Source organism: Poromitra crassiceps (genome assembly GCF_964638095.1).
Source record: "Poromitra crassiceps genome assembly, chromosome: 10".
Taxonomy (NCBI): Eukaryota; Metazoa; Chordata; class Actinopteri; order Beryciformes; family Melamphaidae; genus Poromitra; species Poromitra crassiceps.
This window is the reverse complement of record NC_139631.1, coordinates 12,798,042-12,813,041: the sequence shown is the minus strand read 5'-3', so window position 1 is coordinate 12,813,041 and position 15,000 is coordinate 12,798,042. Positions and strand designations below refer to the sequence as shown.

The 15,000-nt window shown below is 44.1% G+C and overlaps 1 protein-coding gene across 1 annotated transcript in view; it reads right to left on the bottom strand.

Annotated features, from left to right (window-relative positions):
* grid2 (glutamate receptor, ionotropic, delta 2) overlaps positions 1-15,000 on the bottom strand; it is a gene marked incomplete at both ends in the record, with an annotated part of 702,436 nt that overhangs the window by 566,838 nt on the left and 120,598 nt on the right. The window contains one exon of the mRNA XM_083643819.1: positions 8,345-8,500. Coding sequence (XP_083499945.1) covers positions 8,345-8,500 — 156 coding nt within the window. The remainder of the gene's footprint in view (positions 1-8,344; positions 8,501-15,000) is intronic.

Genomic DNA, 15,000 nt, shown 5'->3' with positions numbered 1-15,000 from the left:
ATTTCATTCTTTACCAGATTGCTGACTGTGACTATTAGCATATGGCTGGGCTAAGAGAACGCTAATGTCCTATTAAGAAAATACAGGGGATTTACAGTCAAGAGAGCTCTACATTATGAGAGATATATGCAAAGTTTGACTTTAAAAGCTAGCACTCAAACTGCAGACAAAGATTTCAACCTACGCTGTCAGGGGGACATCGGCAAAAGCCTGCTTGTTTGCGCAACCACAAAACCTCTAGAGGTCTCTTTGAATACTCAAGCTGAAAACCCCATTTTTAGAAGATTAAAAGAAACTTTTAAAAACTTTGGAACGTGACCCTGATCATTTGGCCATGTCATCACCAGTCATGCAAACTGCTCTCTTCAAACCCAAGGACAGTCCGGTTGGTGTTCTTGTGTCCACAGGTCAGGAGAAGGTGACCTAACAGTACGAGCAGAGTGCAGCTAAATGAATGTGGTGTGCAGTGTGAGAGACTGAAGACGAGGCCGAGGTTATTTATTCTGAGGGGAGGTCGTGCTTTGAGGAAGTGAACAACAAATATGCTGACAAGGGGAGAAGTGCTTTGCAAAGGTTATTCCATTGGCACACTTGCTTTTTCTTTCAACTTTGTTCCCTTTGTTCCCCTTCGACGGCCATCTGTAAAGTAGCAGGCAAAGCTCATTTAGATCGTAGATAACCCCAACCCTGAATCCTTGTTGTGTTAATTAAAACTAAATGAAATAATGCGGATGAAATATTAATAGCCCACAGATTCAGCAGAGGGAAGTTGCTGTGAACACATTGCAGAAAAGAGGTTTTACAGTATATCTTGGGAAGAATGAGCAGCGCCTTTATCCCATCCAATGCAAGCTGGAATGTATTGAAAGTAAAACGGCCCATTAAAAGCTCTTAAAGGGATATTTCAGATTCTTTTGATGTGGGGTTGTATGAGGTCCTTGCAGGCAGTCAGGGTCGCGTGCCCAGTTTGGCGGTCCCAGTTTGGAGAAATGTCAGGCAAGTAGAGCATGTCTGCTGAGTGTGAACAGGGTCATGAGCAAAAATGGAAGAAACAACAGGAAAAAGAAAAGAAAAACCCTTCCATACTGCTCACCTGGTGTAATCCAAGTCTCCGCAAGCCCTGAGATGCCAAGTTGACATGAAAAGATGTCATGTACACCCTGTTTTTAACTGAAATAAAGCCATGTGCACCCTGGCCCCTCACTTCCTTCTTCTTCTCATAGCTCGAGCACATGGCCCCAGTGCAGATTTCAGCTAAAAACAGGGTGTAAATGACATCTTTTTATGTCAACTTGGCATCTCAGGGTTTGTGGAGACTTGGATTACTCCAGGTGAGCAGTATGGAAGCATTGCATGTACTTTCTGTTGTTTTTTACGTTTTTGCTCGTCACCTCATCTACACTCAGCAGACATATACTCTACTTGCCTGCTGCGGCCGGTCTCCATTTCTCCAAACTGGGACCGCACCGGCTGCATTCTACTGCATGTAGCACACTGACTGTTGGCAAGAACCTCATACCCCACATAAAAATAAAAATAAATATCCCTTTAAGCTGCTGTTAATATGTTTATTTATCTGTATTATAGCTAGCATAATGTGATCAACAGTGCATTATGGGGCAGGATAGCCTATAGCGGCGATCCTCAAAGTCCGGACTCCGGTCCGCATCCGGCTACAAATCATTGATAACTTACATTTTCACGGAGCGTTTCTATTTTAACCGGCACGTGCTTTTACAGTATTTACGGTACTACCGGTTTATCTGCCAGGAAGCTCATAGACCAATGAATGCGCTGTAAATCATCACACGTGATGCTACTCGGCCAATCAAATAAGCGAATCGTTTCTCTCTGTTGCTTCGAGTGGTGCTGCGAGAGCACACGGACGGAGGGGAGGTGACGCGAGGCGAGAGATAGTAATTTCACATGGTGTGCTCAAAAGAAACCACTCTTACATGTCCATTCATTGTTCTTACGGGAAGATCAAAACCAGTATGTCTCGTGTGAAGTGCGGTGCGATCCTGACCTGTCTATGGAAGCGCCACACATGAGCAAACACACACACACACACACACACACACACACACACACACACACACACACACACACACACACACACACACACCAGGGCACGCTCACTGCCCAACGCAACGGCATGCGAGGTTGATCGTCAGACAGACAGACAGACAGACAGACAGACAGACAGACAGACAGACAGACAGACAGACAGACAGACAGACAGATAGATAGGGAGCTCACTTCTCTCAAGAGAAAAGGTTGTTTGTTGGCTGAGAGTGTTAAATGTGAAATGGAGTGAAGAAAAGGGGAAACTTATTTCTCTTAAATTAAAGCACTTCATTTTAAGATGCACATTTTTCCAAAGCACTCTGTTGTATGTTATTTTTAAATGCATAATTTTACTTGAAATGAGAAAAGATCATTTATTTATTATAGTAGGGTAGTTATGTATAATTAATCCAGTTAAATATGAAAAAAAACTGTAAATAAGCATTATTGATGTTTATTTAGATTTAACAGTCAGTTGTTGACTACATACAGACATTGTACCATTAGGCTACTTCAATCATTGAGTTCAATGGCACTGAAATCATAGCGTAAGCTACGTTACAATGGTCCGGACCTTTGCTTGAGGACATTTTCTCTAACTGGACCTCTTTGAATTTTAATTGAGTGCCCCTGGCCTATAGAGACAAGAAAGAAAGAAAGAAAGAAAGAAAGAAAGAAAGAAAGAAAGAAAGAAAGAAAGAAAGAAAGAAAGAAAGAAAGAAAGAAGGAAAGAAAGAAAGTCAAAACACTAGAGGGGAGAAGCGAGACCTCATGAATTATAGGTTTCTTCTTTCAACCCAGGTGTCTGCATGTTGTCTAGACCTGAAAATCATTCACAACCACTTAAGTGATCAATGAATAAGCACACACACACACACACACACACACACACACACACACACACACACACACACACACACACACACACACACACACGCACAGTCACACACGCCTCACTACACACAGTCATTGGCAACACTGTGATTCTCCAACAACATTAAAAACAAACACAGCTGTGTTTCACAGTAATATAATATACAGTAGTGTATATTAAAAAAGTAGCATTTTATAACCCGATAAGTTTGAAAGTTTCTCCAATCAGGTGCTTTGACTTTTCCGGTGTACCCACACTCTTTTGTTTGCATTACAGAATGGACCTTAAACAGATGAAAGGGGGCTACTAAATATTTTAAACGGGATGTTATTAATGTTTTATAAAGCAGGGGAAATCATCTAACGATGCAATATTCTGGGGAAGGATAAAAAACGTTTTTCTGCTCGCATCAAAAGCCCAGAGTCCTCGATTTCAGCGGATTCTGAATGGAAACCCCTGCTGTGAGAAAAGGACAGAGAGACAAAGAGGATGTCACACTAAAATTTGAAACTTTTAATTTTTTTGTTTTTACTTCAAGTGAAATTTTTTATGGTCACGATTCAGGAGGTGGCTGGTTGGCTAGGATCCAAAACTCATTGGATTTTTCATGGAGAAAATGAATGGGGAATTCTCTTCCGGGGCTGGAGACGTCACGTGACTGTTGAGCTCTATTGGTTTTAATGATACATTTGTCTGGAAGTCCAAAATTCCCACTTTTTGCTGTAAGATCTGACTCTAAGATCACGGCAATAGTTTCCATTGACTTACATAGAGACATCAGGCATCAGACACATGCAGTGTAAGTATAATGGTAGCTTCTAGTGGTGTACGTACTGCATTCACGTTGATTTACAGTGTAAATGATATCTCCGTCACACCTACGCCACACTAGATTTTACATTTTCAGTGTTGTATTTAATACACTGTCATGCATTTAAGTGTAGCACATTTGATAGTCATCTACTTGGGGACATGTGTGTGATAGTCGCAAGTAGCCGTGTAACCCAAAATAACCAAACCCTGCATGCTAGTTTGCACATTCTCTCTGAGGTGTGTGTGTGTGTGTGTGTGTGTGTGTGTGTGTGTGTGTGTGTGTGTGTGTGTGTGTGTGTGTGTGTGTGTGTGTGTGTGTGTGTGTGTGCACATGTGTGTGACTGTCAATGCGTGTGTCCGTGTGTGTGTGTGTACACAAGACTAAGCTGAGATGAAAAATAAGCCGACAACTATTGAGTGCCCTCCCTCCTCTCTTCTCATCGTCTCCATTCCCTCCCCCCACACACTCCATAGACTGTTATCCAATTAGGTGGCTCTCATCGCTTTAATCAATGGAGACCGCATGCACGCACACGCACACGCACACACACACACACACACACACACACACACACACACACACACACACACACACACACACACACACACACACACACACACACACACACACACACACACACACACACACACACACACACACACACACACACACACACACACACCTGTACCCGTTCACGTTACCTTGGAGATGGGGGTGGGGAGTGAGGAGAGTTGGACACTGAACATAAGTGACAGGAGCAGAACTAGGAATTAACTAGGCTACTATACGTGGAGAGAGAGAGAGAGAGAGAGAGAGAGAGAGAGAGAGAGAGAGAGAGAGAGAGAGAGAGAGAGAGCTTGTCTAATAGCAAAGCTCCTTGACACAGCCCTGAGACGATGGTATACTGTACGCACTACGCACACAGAGCCACACATGACCCTCAGGGCAGAGAACACAGTAAATCTCTTTTACATTTAATTGGATTGCTTTTAAACAGATCATTCTCTTTGAAATTAAAATCTAGCCGGATGGCATACGTTGTAATATGCTCTGCATTGTTAGAGATATGGTTATTATCGAATAGTCCCATTTTTCACCGTAATATCACAGCTCTGTGTGTGTGTGTGTGTGTGTGTGTGTGTGTGTGTGTGTGTGTGTGTGTGTGTGTGTGTGTGTGTGTGTGTGTGTGTGTGTGTGTGTGTCTCTCTCTCTCGGGTGGGTGGGGGGTGGTCCCTATACAACGGCTTCCCCTTCGGATTGTGTATTTTAACTACTAATCGCGGATGTCCTGCAATAGTCATGGATCTATAGTTTTGTTTTGTTTTTCTGTTCATTTTCTTTCTCATGTATAAATTATGCGTATTATATCACTTGAGTCAGGAAGTGAACTAACTAAGCTACCTCAAGACACACTGAAAAAACCTACAAAGAACACACGTGCTCCCTTTAAGTCGACGATGGATCCCAGCAAGTTGTGGCTGTTTGTTTGATTGTGCTGATTGTGCACACAACACGTTTACAAATGATTTGCTACGGCAATCCATTCGTTAACTGTGCATTAAGCCCGTCCAATGTTTTAATAGGCTGTGTGCACACATCAATGAATCTCTGCCTGGCGTGGAAAATACTGTTTCATAGAGTAATGTGCCTTCTGATGAAGTGTTGCACATTAAGAAACACGGAGACCTTTTGAATGGTCTCGCTGTGGCTTATAGAGGGGCGGGGCATAGACACTGCACCGTGATATACTAAGACACTGAGAGGAAGACAAGACAATTGATTTTCAAGCAACCTAACCAGATAGACCAGATAGATAAGATAGGCAGACAGACAGGCTATCAATTCACCAGCTATAGCCAACAAGAAACACAGACAGGCAGACAGGCAGATGAAGGATAATTGGGTGGTCTGTTCAATACCAGACAGACAGACAGACAGACAGACACAAAGTTGGACAAACCAACTACTGCCGATGTGCGCTCGAGCAAACAAGTGAAAGCGGGTTCTCCGTGTGGAGTGGGCTTTAGCTTGGAGCTGCTTAGTACAGCCATAATCTTCTTCTCCTACTGGCCTCTCCTACTAAGCAGCTCCAAGCTGGCAACGTGTCCATGTTTGAATATGAAGCAGGGCTTTGCTGAAATATAGCATGCACAGCAAAAAGAAACACACACAGAACTTTCCCTGAATAAAACAAAATGTTTAAACAAGACTAAGCGGAACCTATTAGCTGGACGGTTGGTGATGTGTTTATACTATAAAGTATACAGTATAATATTTTCATGCTATTGTACTTCTTCCTTTCTTTTTAGATTTATTTTTTTGCATTTTCATGCTTTATTAGACAGGAGAGAGGGACAGGAGAGAGAGAGAGAGAGAGAGAGAGGGAGAGAGAGAGAGAGAGAGAGAGAGAGAGAGAGACAGGACCACGGGCTGGATTCAAACCCGGGTCTTTACGGGAAAGAGTGAGCCTTACTCGGCTGTTGTGTGGTGCAGAAAGAAAGAAAGAAAGAAAGAAAGAAAGAAAGAAAGAAAGAAAGAAAGAAAGAAAGAAAGAAAGAAAAAGATAGATTCCATCTCTAAAAAGGTTACAGGATGCTTCTTACATGATGGCCACCATGGTTTGCTACAGGATGGTGTCTGAATCCCTCTACTCTTTTCTTCAGTCTGCCTAGCATGTGTTTCCATGGCTAATGTATTGCTGTTTTCTCTGCTTATTATGGGTGGTGGCGAGCCAGGTGAGGGGTGTTTTGAATTTGATTATCAGTTAATTAAATCATTGCAGTGATGCTAAGATGCTTTGCTGATGTTTCCTCTTTAAATCCATTGGCTTTGCTTTATCTGATGTCATTAAAACAATAGGAGCAGAGAAGGGTTCACTTATAGCTATATCGCATGATCTGTATGGCCTAATGAGTCAGTTGACTAAGGGTACTGGATGCTAGCGGGAGGATTGTGCACCCTGTCAGCACTCAGCACACACATTTCTGCTACTATGCTGCGCTAAATGCTATTGAAACGCACAGTTGTGTGTCTTGGAAATAACCTTTGATAGATTTTTGATGTTATTTGGTACTCAAATCAAAAGCTACATGCAGGTTGTGTGGTACTGAGCCCAAACCCTTTTGCAGGTCTAAAAAAGGCAACTTGGAGATATGCATCTCGTCTGTTTGGCTGATTTAAATAGGTGTCAACTTATGGCCCATAATGCTGCTTTTTGTGTCAGTTAGCTTGTTCCTTGTGAATGTCTGAGTTCTACAGAATAGTTTTCCTTCACTGAAGAGGCATTTGGGCCAACATTTGTCAAGACAATCCATCACATAAGCATTTTTCAGAAACCATAGAACTAGAAAAATAGCTTTATAAACTTCACATTTGCATATTTGCATACTGTCAAATTGAAAACCAATACTCCAATTAGCCATTAGGAAGTGGAAAGAATACTCTTGATGTGTACCCTATGAGGCAATTTACACCTGGCACTAACATGCATTTTCTGTGATCAGATTCCAATCGGAAAGTGCTTGACCACTTGAAAGTACAGGTATAAACTCCCCCAAGACACATTGAAGACGGATTGCAATCTGATCGGCCAAATCACCTCCGGAGGTGGTCAGGCACGCATTGTGTACACATTGAACACAAGTGTAAATGCAATGTGTCCTCTCAAACCAATCTCAATCTCAATCAGATTGAGAGGACACACAATCAAGCAATCAAGATTGCAATCAGATTGCAATCTGATCACCCAAAATGCATGCTAACGCCAGGTGTAAATTAAATCAGGCTAATGTGGTCAAGCACAATCCGATTGCAATCTGATCACAGAAAATGCCTGTTAGTGCCAGGTGTAAATGGCCTCTATGTTGTCCAATGAAGCAACGCCCCATACAGAGACTTCTATTTAGAAGTTGTTCGCATTTAGTGTAGTTATTTAATTACCATAGAGGGTTGGACTTGCCATTCAAAATTGCTTGGCAGTCAGTTATTGTTTTGAACACATGGTAAGAAATGTAAGAACCTGCTACATACAGTACAGGTATGACTGATTGATTGACTTCATACTACAGTATATCACCAGGTGGCCATACCTTACCATCTGACCCATCACTAATGCATAATGCCTTTGAGTGGTGAAAAGTGTGATGTCCCAAAATACAAATAAAGATAAATGGCTTCTACAATTATTTTGATAACTGGAACATGTGTCTGTTTGAAGTAGCAAAATCTTTGTTCTTCAAACAACTTACGTTGTTCTTATTTCTTTGAATCACAAATTGTTGCAGATGGGTTATCAAGAGGTGGTGTGTGTGTGTGTGTGTGTGTGTGTGTGTGTGTGTGTGTGTGTGTGTGTGTGTGTGTGTGTGTGTGTGTGTGTGTGTGTGTGTGTGTGTGTGCCGCAACACTGTAATAACACTGTAATGATTCAGTACTACTCACTCATTATCTCTCTCTTTCTGCACACAAACACACACACACACACACACACACACACACACACACACACACACACACACACACACACACACACAAGAGCTTTCATTTTCAGGCACAAATGCTAGACTCAAAGACTGGTAGCACGGTCGCCCTACCTTCCTGCACAGCCTGGAAGGGATTGTTCCCGTCCACGAATTCCACAGAGATGGTGATCTTCTCTGTCTCCAGGATCTCGTTGTTCAGGTTGAGGTCTGCCACGGCCAGACGGAACACCTCGTCATCCTTCCGCGCTGACTCGTCAAAGATGGCGCCTGCCGGAAAGGAAAGGAAGGAGACAGGAAAAAGGATTTGGTTAATTATTAGGGTACGCTTGGAATAAAAGGAGAGACAGGCAGAGAGGCTGAGAGAGAGTGAGACAGACAGACATGACATCAGAGAGGCTGAGAGAGAGTGAGACAGACAGACATGACATCAGTGTTGACTCTATGATCAGACATCGCCCGAGGACACACTGACTCATCCAAAAGAGCAGCTGCACAAAAACCAAAGAGGGGAAAAGTGCTGCGTAGCAGTGAGTCAGTCACTGTTACTGAGACCAGTATGGAGGAACTGTTGGCGCTGGGTGCATAGTGGACACACACAATTAACCTCTCTCTCTCTGTCTCTCTGTCTGTGCCTCTCTTTCTCTCTCTCTCTGTCTCTCTGTGTGTCTCTCTCTCTCTCTCTCTGTGTCTGTCTCTTTCTCTCTCTGTCTCTCTGTATGTGCCTCTCTGTCTCTCTGTGTCTCTCTCCCTATCTCTGTCTCTCTCTGTGTCTGTCTGTCTCTCTCTCTCTCTCTGTCTCTCTGTCTGTCTCTCTCTCTCTCTCTCTGTCTCTCTGTCTGTGTCTCTCTCTCTCTCTGTCTCTCTGTCTGTGTCTCTCTCTCTCTCTCTCTCTCTATGTGTCTCTCTCTCTCTGTCTCTATGTCTGTGTCTCTCTCTCTCTGTGTCTCTCTCTGTCTCTAGAGCTTAGATCAGGCCAACAAAACAAGCCCGGCCTGACCCGAGCCCGTTCTATCTGAGCCCGGCTCGTCTCGTCCCATTGACTGCATGATGGGCTCGAGCTTGAAATTGTCTTAGTAAGCTGGCTGTTTATCTAAACTATAACCCTGTTGTCTTAGTAAGCTGGCTGTTTATCTAAACTATAACCCTGTTGTCTTAGTAAGCTGGCTGTTTATCTAAACTATAACCCTGTTGTCTTAGTAAGCTGGCTGTTTATCTAAACTATAACCCTGTTGTCTTAGTAAGCTGGCTGTTTATCTAAACTATAACCCTGTTGTCTTAGTAAGCTGGCTGTTTATCTAAACTATAACCCTGTTGTCTTAGTAAGCTGGCTGTTTATCTAAACTATAACCCTGTTGTCTTAGTAAGCTGGCTGTTTATCTAAACTATAACCCTGTTGTCTTAGTAAGCTGGCTGTTTATCTAAACTATAACCCTGTTGTCTTAGTAAGCTGGCTGTTTATCTAAACTATAACCCTGTTGTCTTAGTAAGCTGGCTGTTTATCTAAACTATAACCCTGTTGTCTTAGTAAGGTGGCTGTTTATCTAAACTATAACCCTGTTGTCTTAGTAAGCTGGCTGTTTATCTAAACTATAACCCTGTTGTCTTAGTAAGCTGGCTGTTTATCTAAACTATAACCCTGTTGTCTGTTCAGAACATTACTTCTACTGTATTTCCTGTTTACAGTAAAGAGGTTGGGGCGGGACATAAACAGTGTGGGATCATTCAAAAGTCTAAACCAATGGGGTATCAGTCAGGGAGAGAACGGTCGTTTTATTGGATAGGAGGGGTGGAGGGGCGGGATTGTTTAAAAATTCAGAGACGTTTTAATGGTTGGAATTTCTCTTTACGCCTTCTGGTGCAGCATGAGGTCATCATTAAAGAGAGTCTGTTTTCCAGGAAGTAAAGGTAATGCGAGTTTATTTCATGGGGACTCCTGAAGGACAATTAATTTCTATTTAACAACAGCTCTTGCACGGCTGCTCCAAAAATTCCACTGAGATTAGAACTGAATGCTGCGCGCAAACAGGCACTGCGCGCTGACTGACTCGCAATTAAAAAGGCCTTCATAAAATATACATCCTCTAATAATTTCATCCGTCAACAGTTGGCTACTGTAAACACTTTCCCACTGATTGAGTCGTGCTTATTTTTTATAATCATGCAGTATAGATGAGGAGACAAACGGGTCAGGCTGACAAAAGTAATAAAGATTCATTAACTATTCCATTATAGCTGAATTATGTATGGGCACCAGTATGGGGTTGAAGATGACACTGCTGGGAACCATTTTTACCTAACACAAATATATCCTGAACCAGCCCTGCCACACACAAGGAGGTTGTTCTTAGGTTGTGTATGTCTAGAGGACAGATTTTGCATGGAGAGGGGAGGAGAGGAGGGAGGAGGGGAGAGGAGAGGAGAGGGGAGGGGAGGGAAGGAGAGGAGGGGAGGAGAGGAAAGGAGGGGGAGGAGAGGAGAGGAGAGGAGAGAAGAGGAGAGGAGAGAAGAGGAGAGGGGAGGAAGGAGAGGAGAGGAGAGGAGAGGAGAGGAGAGGAGGGGAAGGAGAGGAGAGGAGAGGAGAGGAGAGGGGAGGAGAGGAGGGAGGAGGGGAGAGGAGAGGAGAGGGGAGGAGAGGAGAGGGGAGGGAAGGAGAGGAGAGGAGAGGAGAGGAGAGGGGAGGAGAGGAGGGAGGAGGGAGGAGAGGAGAGGAGAGGGGAGGAGAGGAGAGGGGAGGGAAGGAGAGGAGAGGAGATGAGAGGGAAGGGAAGGAGAGGAGAGGAGAGGAGGGGGAGAAGAGAGATGAGGGAGGGGAGGAGAGGAGAGGAGAGGAGAGGAGGGGGAGAAGAGTGAGGAGGGGAGGGGAGGAGAGGAGAGGAGAGGAGGGGGAGAAGAGAGAGGAGGGGAGGGGAGGAGAGGATAGGAGAGGAGGGGGAGAAGAGAGAGGAGGGAGGGGAGGAGAGGAGAGGAGAGGAGAGGAGGGGGGAGAAGAGAGAGGAGGGGAGGAGAGGAGAGGAGAGGAGAGGAGGGGGAGAAGAGAGAGGAGGGGAGGAGAGGAGAGGAGAGGAGGGGGAGAAGAGAGAGGAGGGGAGGAGAGGAGAGGAGGGGGAGAAGAGAGAGGATGGGGAGGAGAGGAGAGGAGAGGAGAGGAGAGGAGGGGGAGAGAGAGGAGAGAGAGAGGAGGGGGAGAAGAGAGAGGAGGAGAGGAGAGGAGAGGAGAGGAGAGGAGAGGAGAGGAGAGGAGAGGAGAGGAGAGGAGAGGAGAGGAGAGGAGAGAGGAGGGGAGGAGAGGAGAGGAGAGGTGAGGAGAGATACTCATTTGCATTTTTGCAACTGAACTAATTGGACTGGACCAGCATTGCAGTAATTAACACAGTGTGTGTGCAGTTGATGAAATCCCTAAGGGACTGCACACACACCTATGGTCTCATCACAGGATCAGTGCAACTGGAAGTCACTGGGCCACAACATGAATATTTTGGGATGTTCAAAGACATTGGCAGGCTAAGCTCGAACACGACACGTGTGCTGAAAAGATTTAAACCTGCTACTTGTGTTTGCTGCTAGACGTTTTGTTTTTTTATTTCTCATATTGGCGGAGCTTTCTGCACGTACATGGTCACAGATCACATATTGCTTTACAAATAAAACTAATACTTGGGAGAGGGAGGGGCCGGGTGTGGGCAGAGAGAGAGAAGGAAGCAGACAGAAGGAGGAGACATTTGTTTATTTGCTTGTGTATCAGCGCACTTTACTCTTTCCCTGCCAGTTTTTGTTGTTGTAAGCCACCGCCAGCATTTTTGATCATTTCACTCATCTTTCAAGACCTCCCAAATATTTTCTTAATATTTTCTAATATGTAAACAGTGAATATATCAAAAGAAAGTATTACTATCACTCACACTGCTGTATATAAGATAATATCATGTAGGCTACCTCACTATTCACTTCTATTCAATGGTACTTGACAAAGATGGTAGGAGGGGGCACACATTGGTGACACTGTTTGTGTATATAGGCTACCTAACTTCTATTCTATTCTATTCTATTCTTTATTGTTGTGTTTTTGTTGGTCTATATGCTTCCTATAATGTCTCTATGTTTATATTCCTCCCTATCTGAGTGTGAGCAACTGTAACATGACCTCATTTCCCCCGGGGATCAATAAAGTTATTCTGATTCTTATTCGGAAAATTACAGAGCCTTTCTTTTTATAGAAATAGCAGCACTATAGCAGATCACGTATTATGGATTAATATGCTTGATCGATTAACGGTGATTAAGTTAATCAATTGATGATTAATCATTAGCATCCCTACTTAAGATCAATGTGCTGTGTACACTCCACAGAACCTAAGCTGACGCTGCCAGGTGGTTTGTCTCACAGAAGCATCTGGGAATCTTGATCTTGGAAACCAGTTAAAAAGGGGCAGGCAATTAAAAAATACTTGGCAGGTGATTGGATGAACCATCTGTCTATTGCCGTCTATCATGGGCTAACTACAGAGACATAGAGATATAAGAGTTGCGTAGAATACGGTTCTGGATTAAGCAGCGTTGTAGAGTTGCAACAGAATGGGCCGTTTGTGATGTACTTTGAAAGGGTCAGACTTTTAAAGAATCAAATTGTGTATTATCATCTTTATTTTATGCATTCAAACTATATCTGGAACTATTCCCCCACACACATATAGCTACATGAGTCACGTGACTATCAAGCATTTTGGACTTCCGTTGGCGCCACTCTCTTTAAATCACTCTGGCTAACTTCAACACTTAGGCCCGCCTCCTCTCCTTGGATGCTCAATGCTCATTGGTCCACACCATTGGTGGAGTGGAGTCAAACGCACGTCTGCAGCATGCTAAGATGGATTTCTCTTGTAATCGTGATCTTGCTCTCGCAAGTCCAGCTGCCTCGCAAGCTTCCACAGAACCCACAACGTGAAAAATTATTGAAGTTGGAAAAAAGAATTGAACAAACAAAAGAATAACAGAAAGACACCATAATGGCTCCTTTAATCTAGGCTTGTGAAATGGAGTTGCCATAGAAACCTCAACAATGCTTCCTTATGTACTTTAAAGGCTGCAGAGAGAGAAAGTGCACTCCTCTCTTTGTATGCCTCTCTCTCTCTCTTTCTCTCTCTCTCTCTCTCTCTCTCTCAATCTGAAACATCCCACTAGGGATGAGTTTTCTCGGTCTGGTGGCCACAACAGTCAGATATTAAAATGCAATGATTTGGGATATTATACTGTGAAATCAATTAATCTCTCTCTCTCTCTCTCTCTTTCTCTCTCTCTCTCTCTCTCTCTCTCTCCATTTCCCTGAGTCTGTTAACTGTCCACAGTATATCATGTGCACGGTCATGCTGTGACTCATCAGCTATTGTGGAGTGATTAGAAAAAAAAGGCTGTCTTTAAAGCAGCCACGACGGGCAGGTAGAGGTGAAGATAAAGAGAGAGAAATTAAAATGCTCTGAATATGACATCCTGTTTGTGTGCTGTTCTACAACTATACATTATTATTACTGACATTAGAGAGGAAGGGGAAGTGAATGTCTGCTCTGCTGTGTCTCTTTAGTTTGGAAAAGCACGGACACCCAGTTCATGTGTAGTGGCACACGAACATACACATGTGCACATGCACTCGCACGCACGCACGCGCGCGCGCGCGCTGCGCGCGCACGCACGCACGCACGCACGCACGCACGCACGCACGCACACACACACACACACACACACACACACACACACACACACACACACACACACACACACACACACACACACGTCACACACACTCTCTCCTTTCCAGTAATGTGATTGTGAGAGCAAAGGCAAACGTCACAACATAAATCAGCCAGGAAATAAAAGCCCTGAATCTCGCTTTACACAGACGCCCCAAGGGCGCGTGCACACACACGCACACACACACACACACACACGCACGCACGCGCACGCACGCACGCACGCACGCACACACACACACACACACACACACACACACACACACACACACACACACACACGCACGCACGCACGCACACACACACACACACACACACACACACACACACACACAGTGTGTGGGCAGCAGCACTAAATCACCAAGCTATTTCCAAACCATCCCTCCCTTGACAACAGCAGCATCAACAGCAGTGGTCATTTTGAATGGATGCAGAATACAAAAGCAGAGGCCCCACATTGATTGGTGGAGAGTCGAGAGGTATTGATTCCACGGCTGCCATTGGACAAGTGTTTGCTATTCATTTCCTACTTTGTTTACGTTGATAAAGAGGCAGTAAATAACTTGTTTGTCTACTTAGTTCAAATAACCCCTCTAGATGGAAGAGGGATGGGGGCGCTTGGCAGATGGGGGGGGGGGGGGGGGGGGGGGGGGCACAGTGTTGTCACCCTGGGTCCACCATGAGGAGCATGTTCTTCTATCTTCTCATCTTACTCATGTTGAGCAGCTGTGCACAGCTTACACTACACACCAGCTTCTGGATGCCCGTAACGTTACCATTCACTATGTGTTTTCCTTCTGTTCTCCATCAGATAACAGAGTGCTACCCGGACAGAAAGTGTTGAAAATTGCTACAAGGACAAGACATGTCTCTTTTGTGATGTTGTGTTTCAAAAATAGAGCTGTATAATAAATCAGATAATAATAACATGATGCTAGTGTGAAAATTGCAAAATTGACCCCTGCAATTTCCAAATCGCAAGACACGTATAAATCTTTTATTAGTTGTTTTTTTTATCAGAGGTAA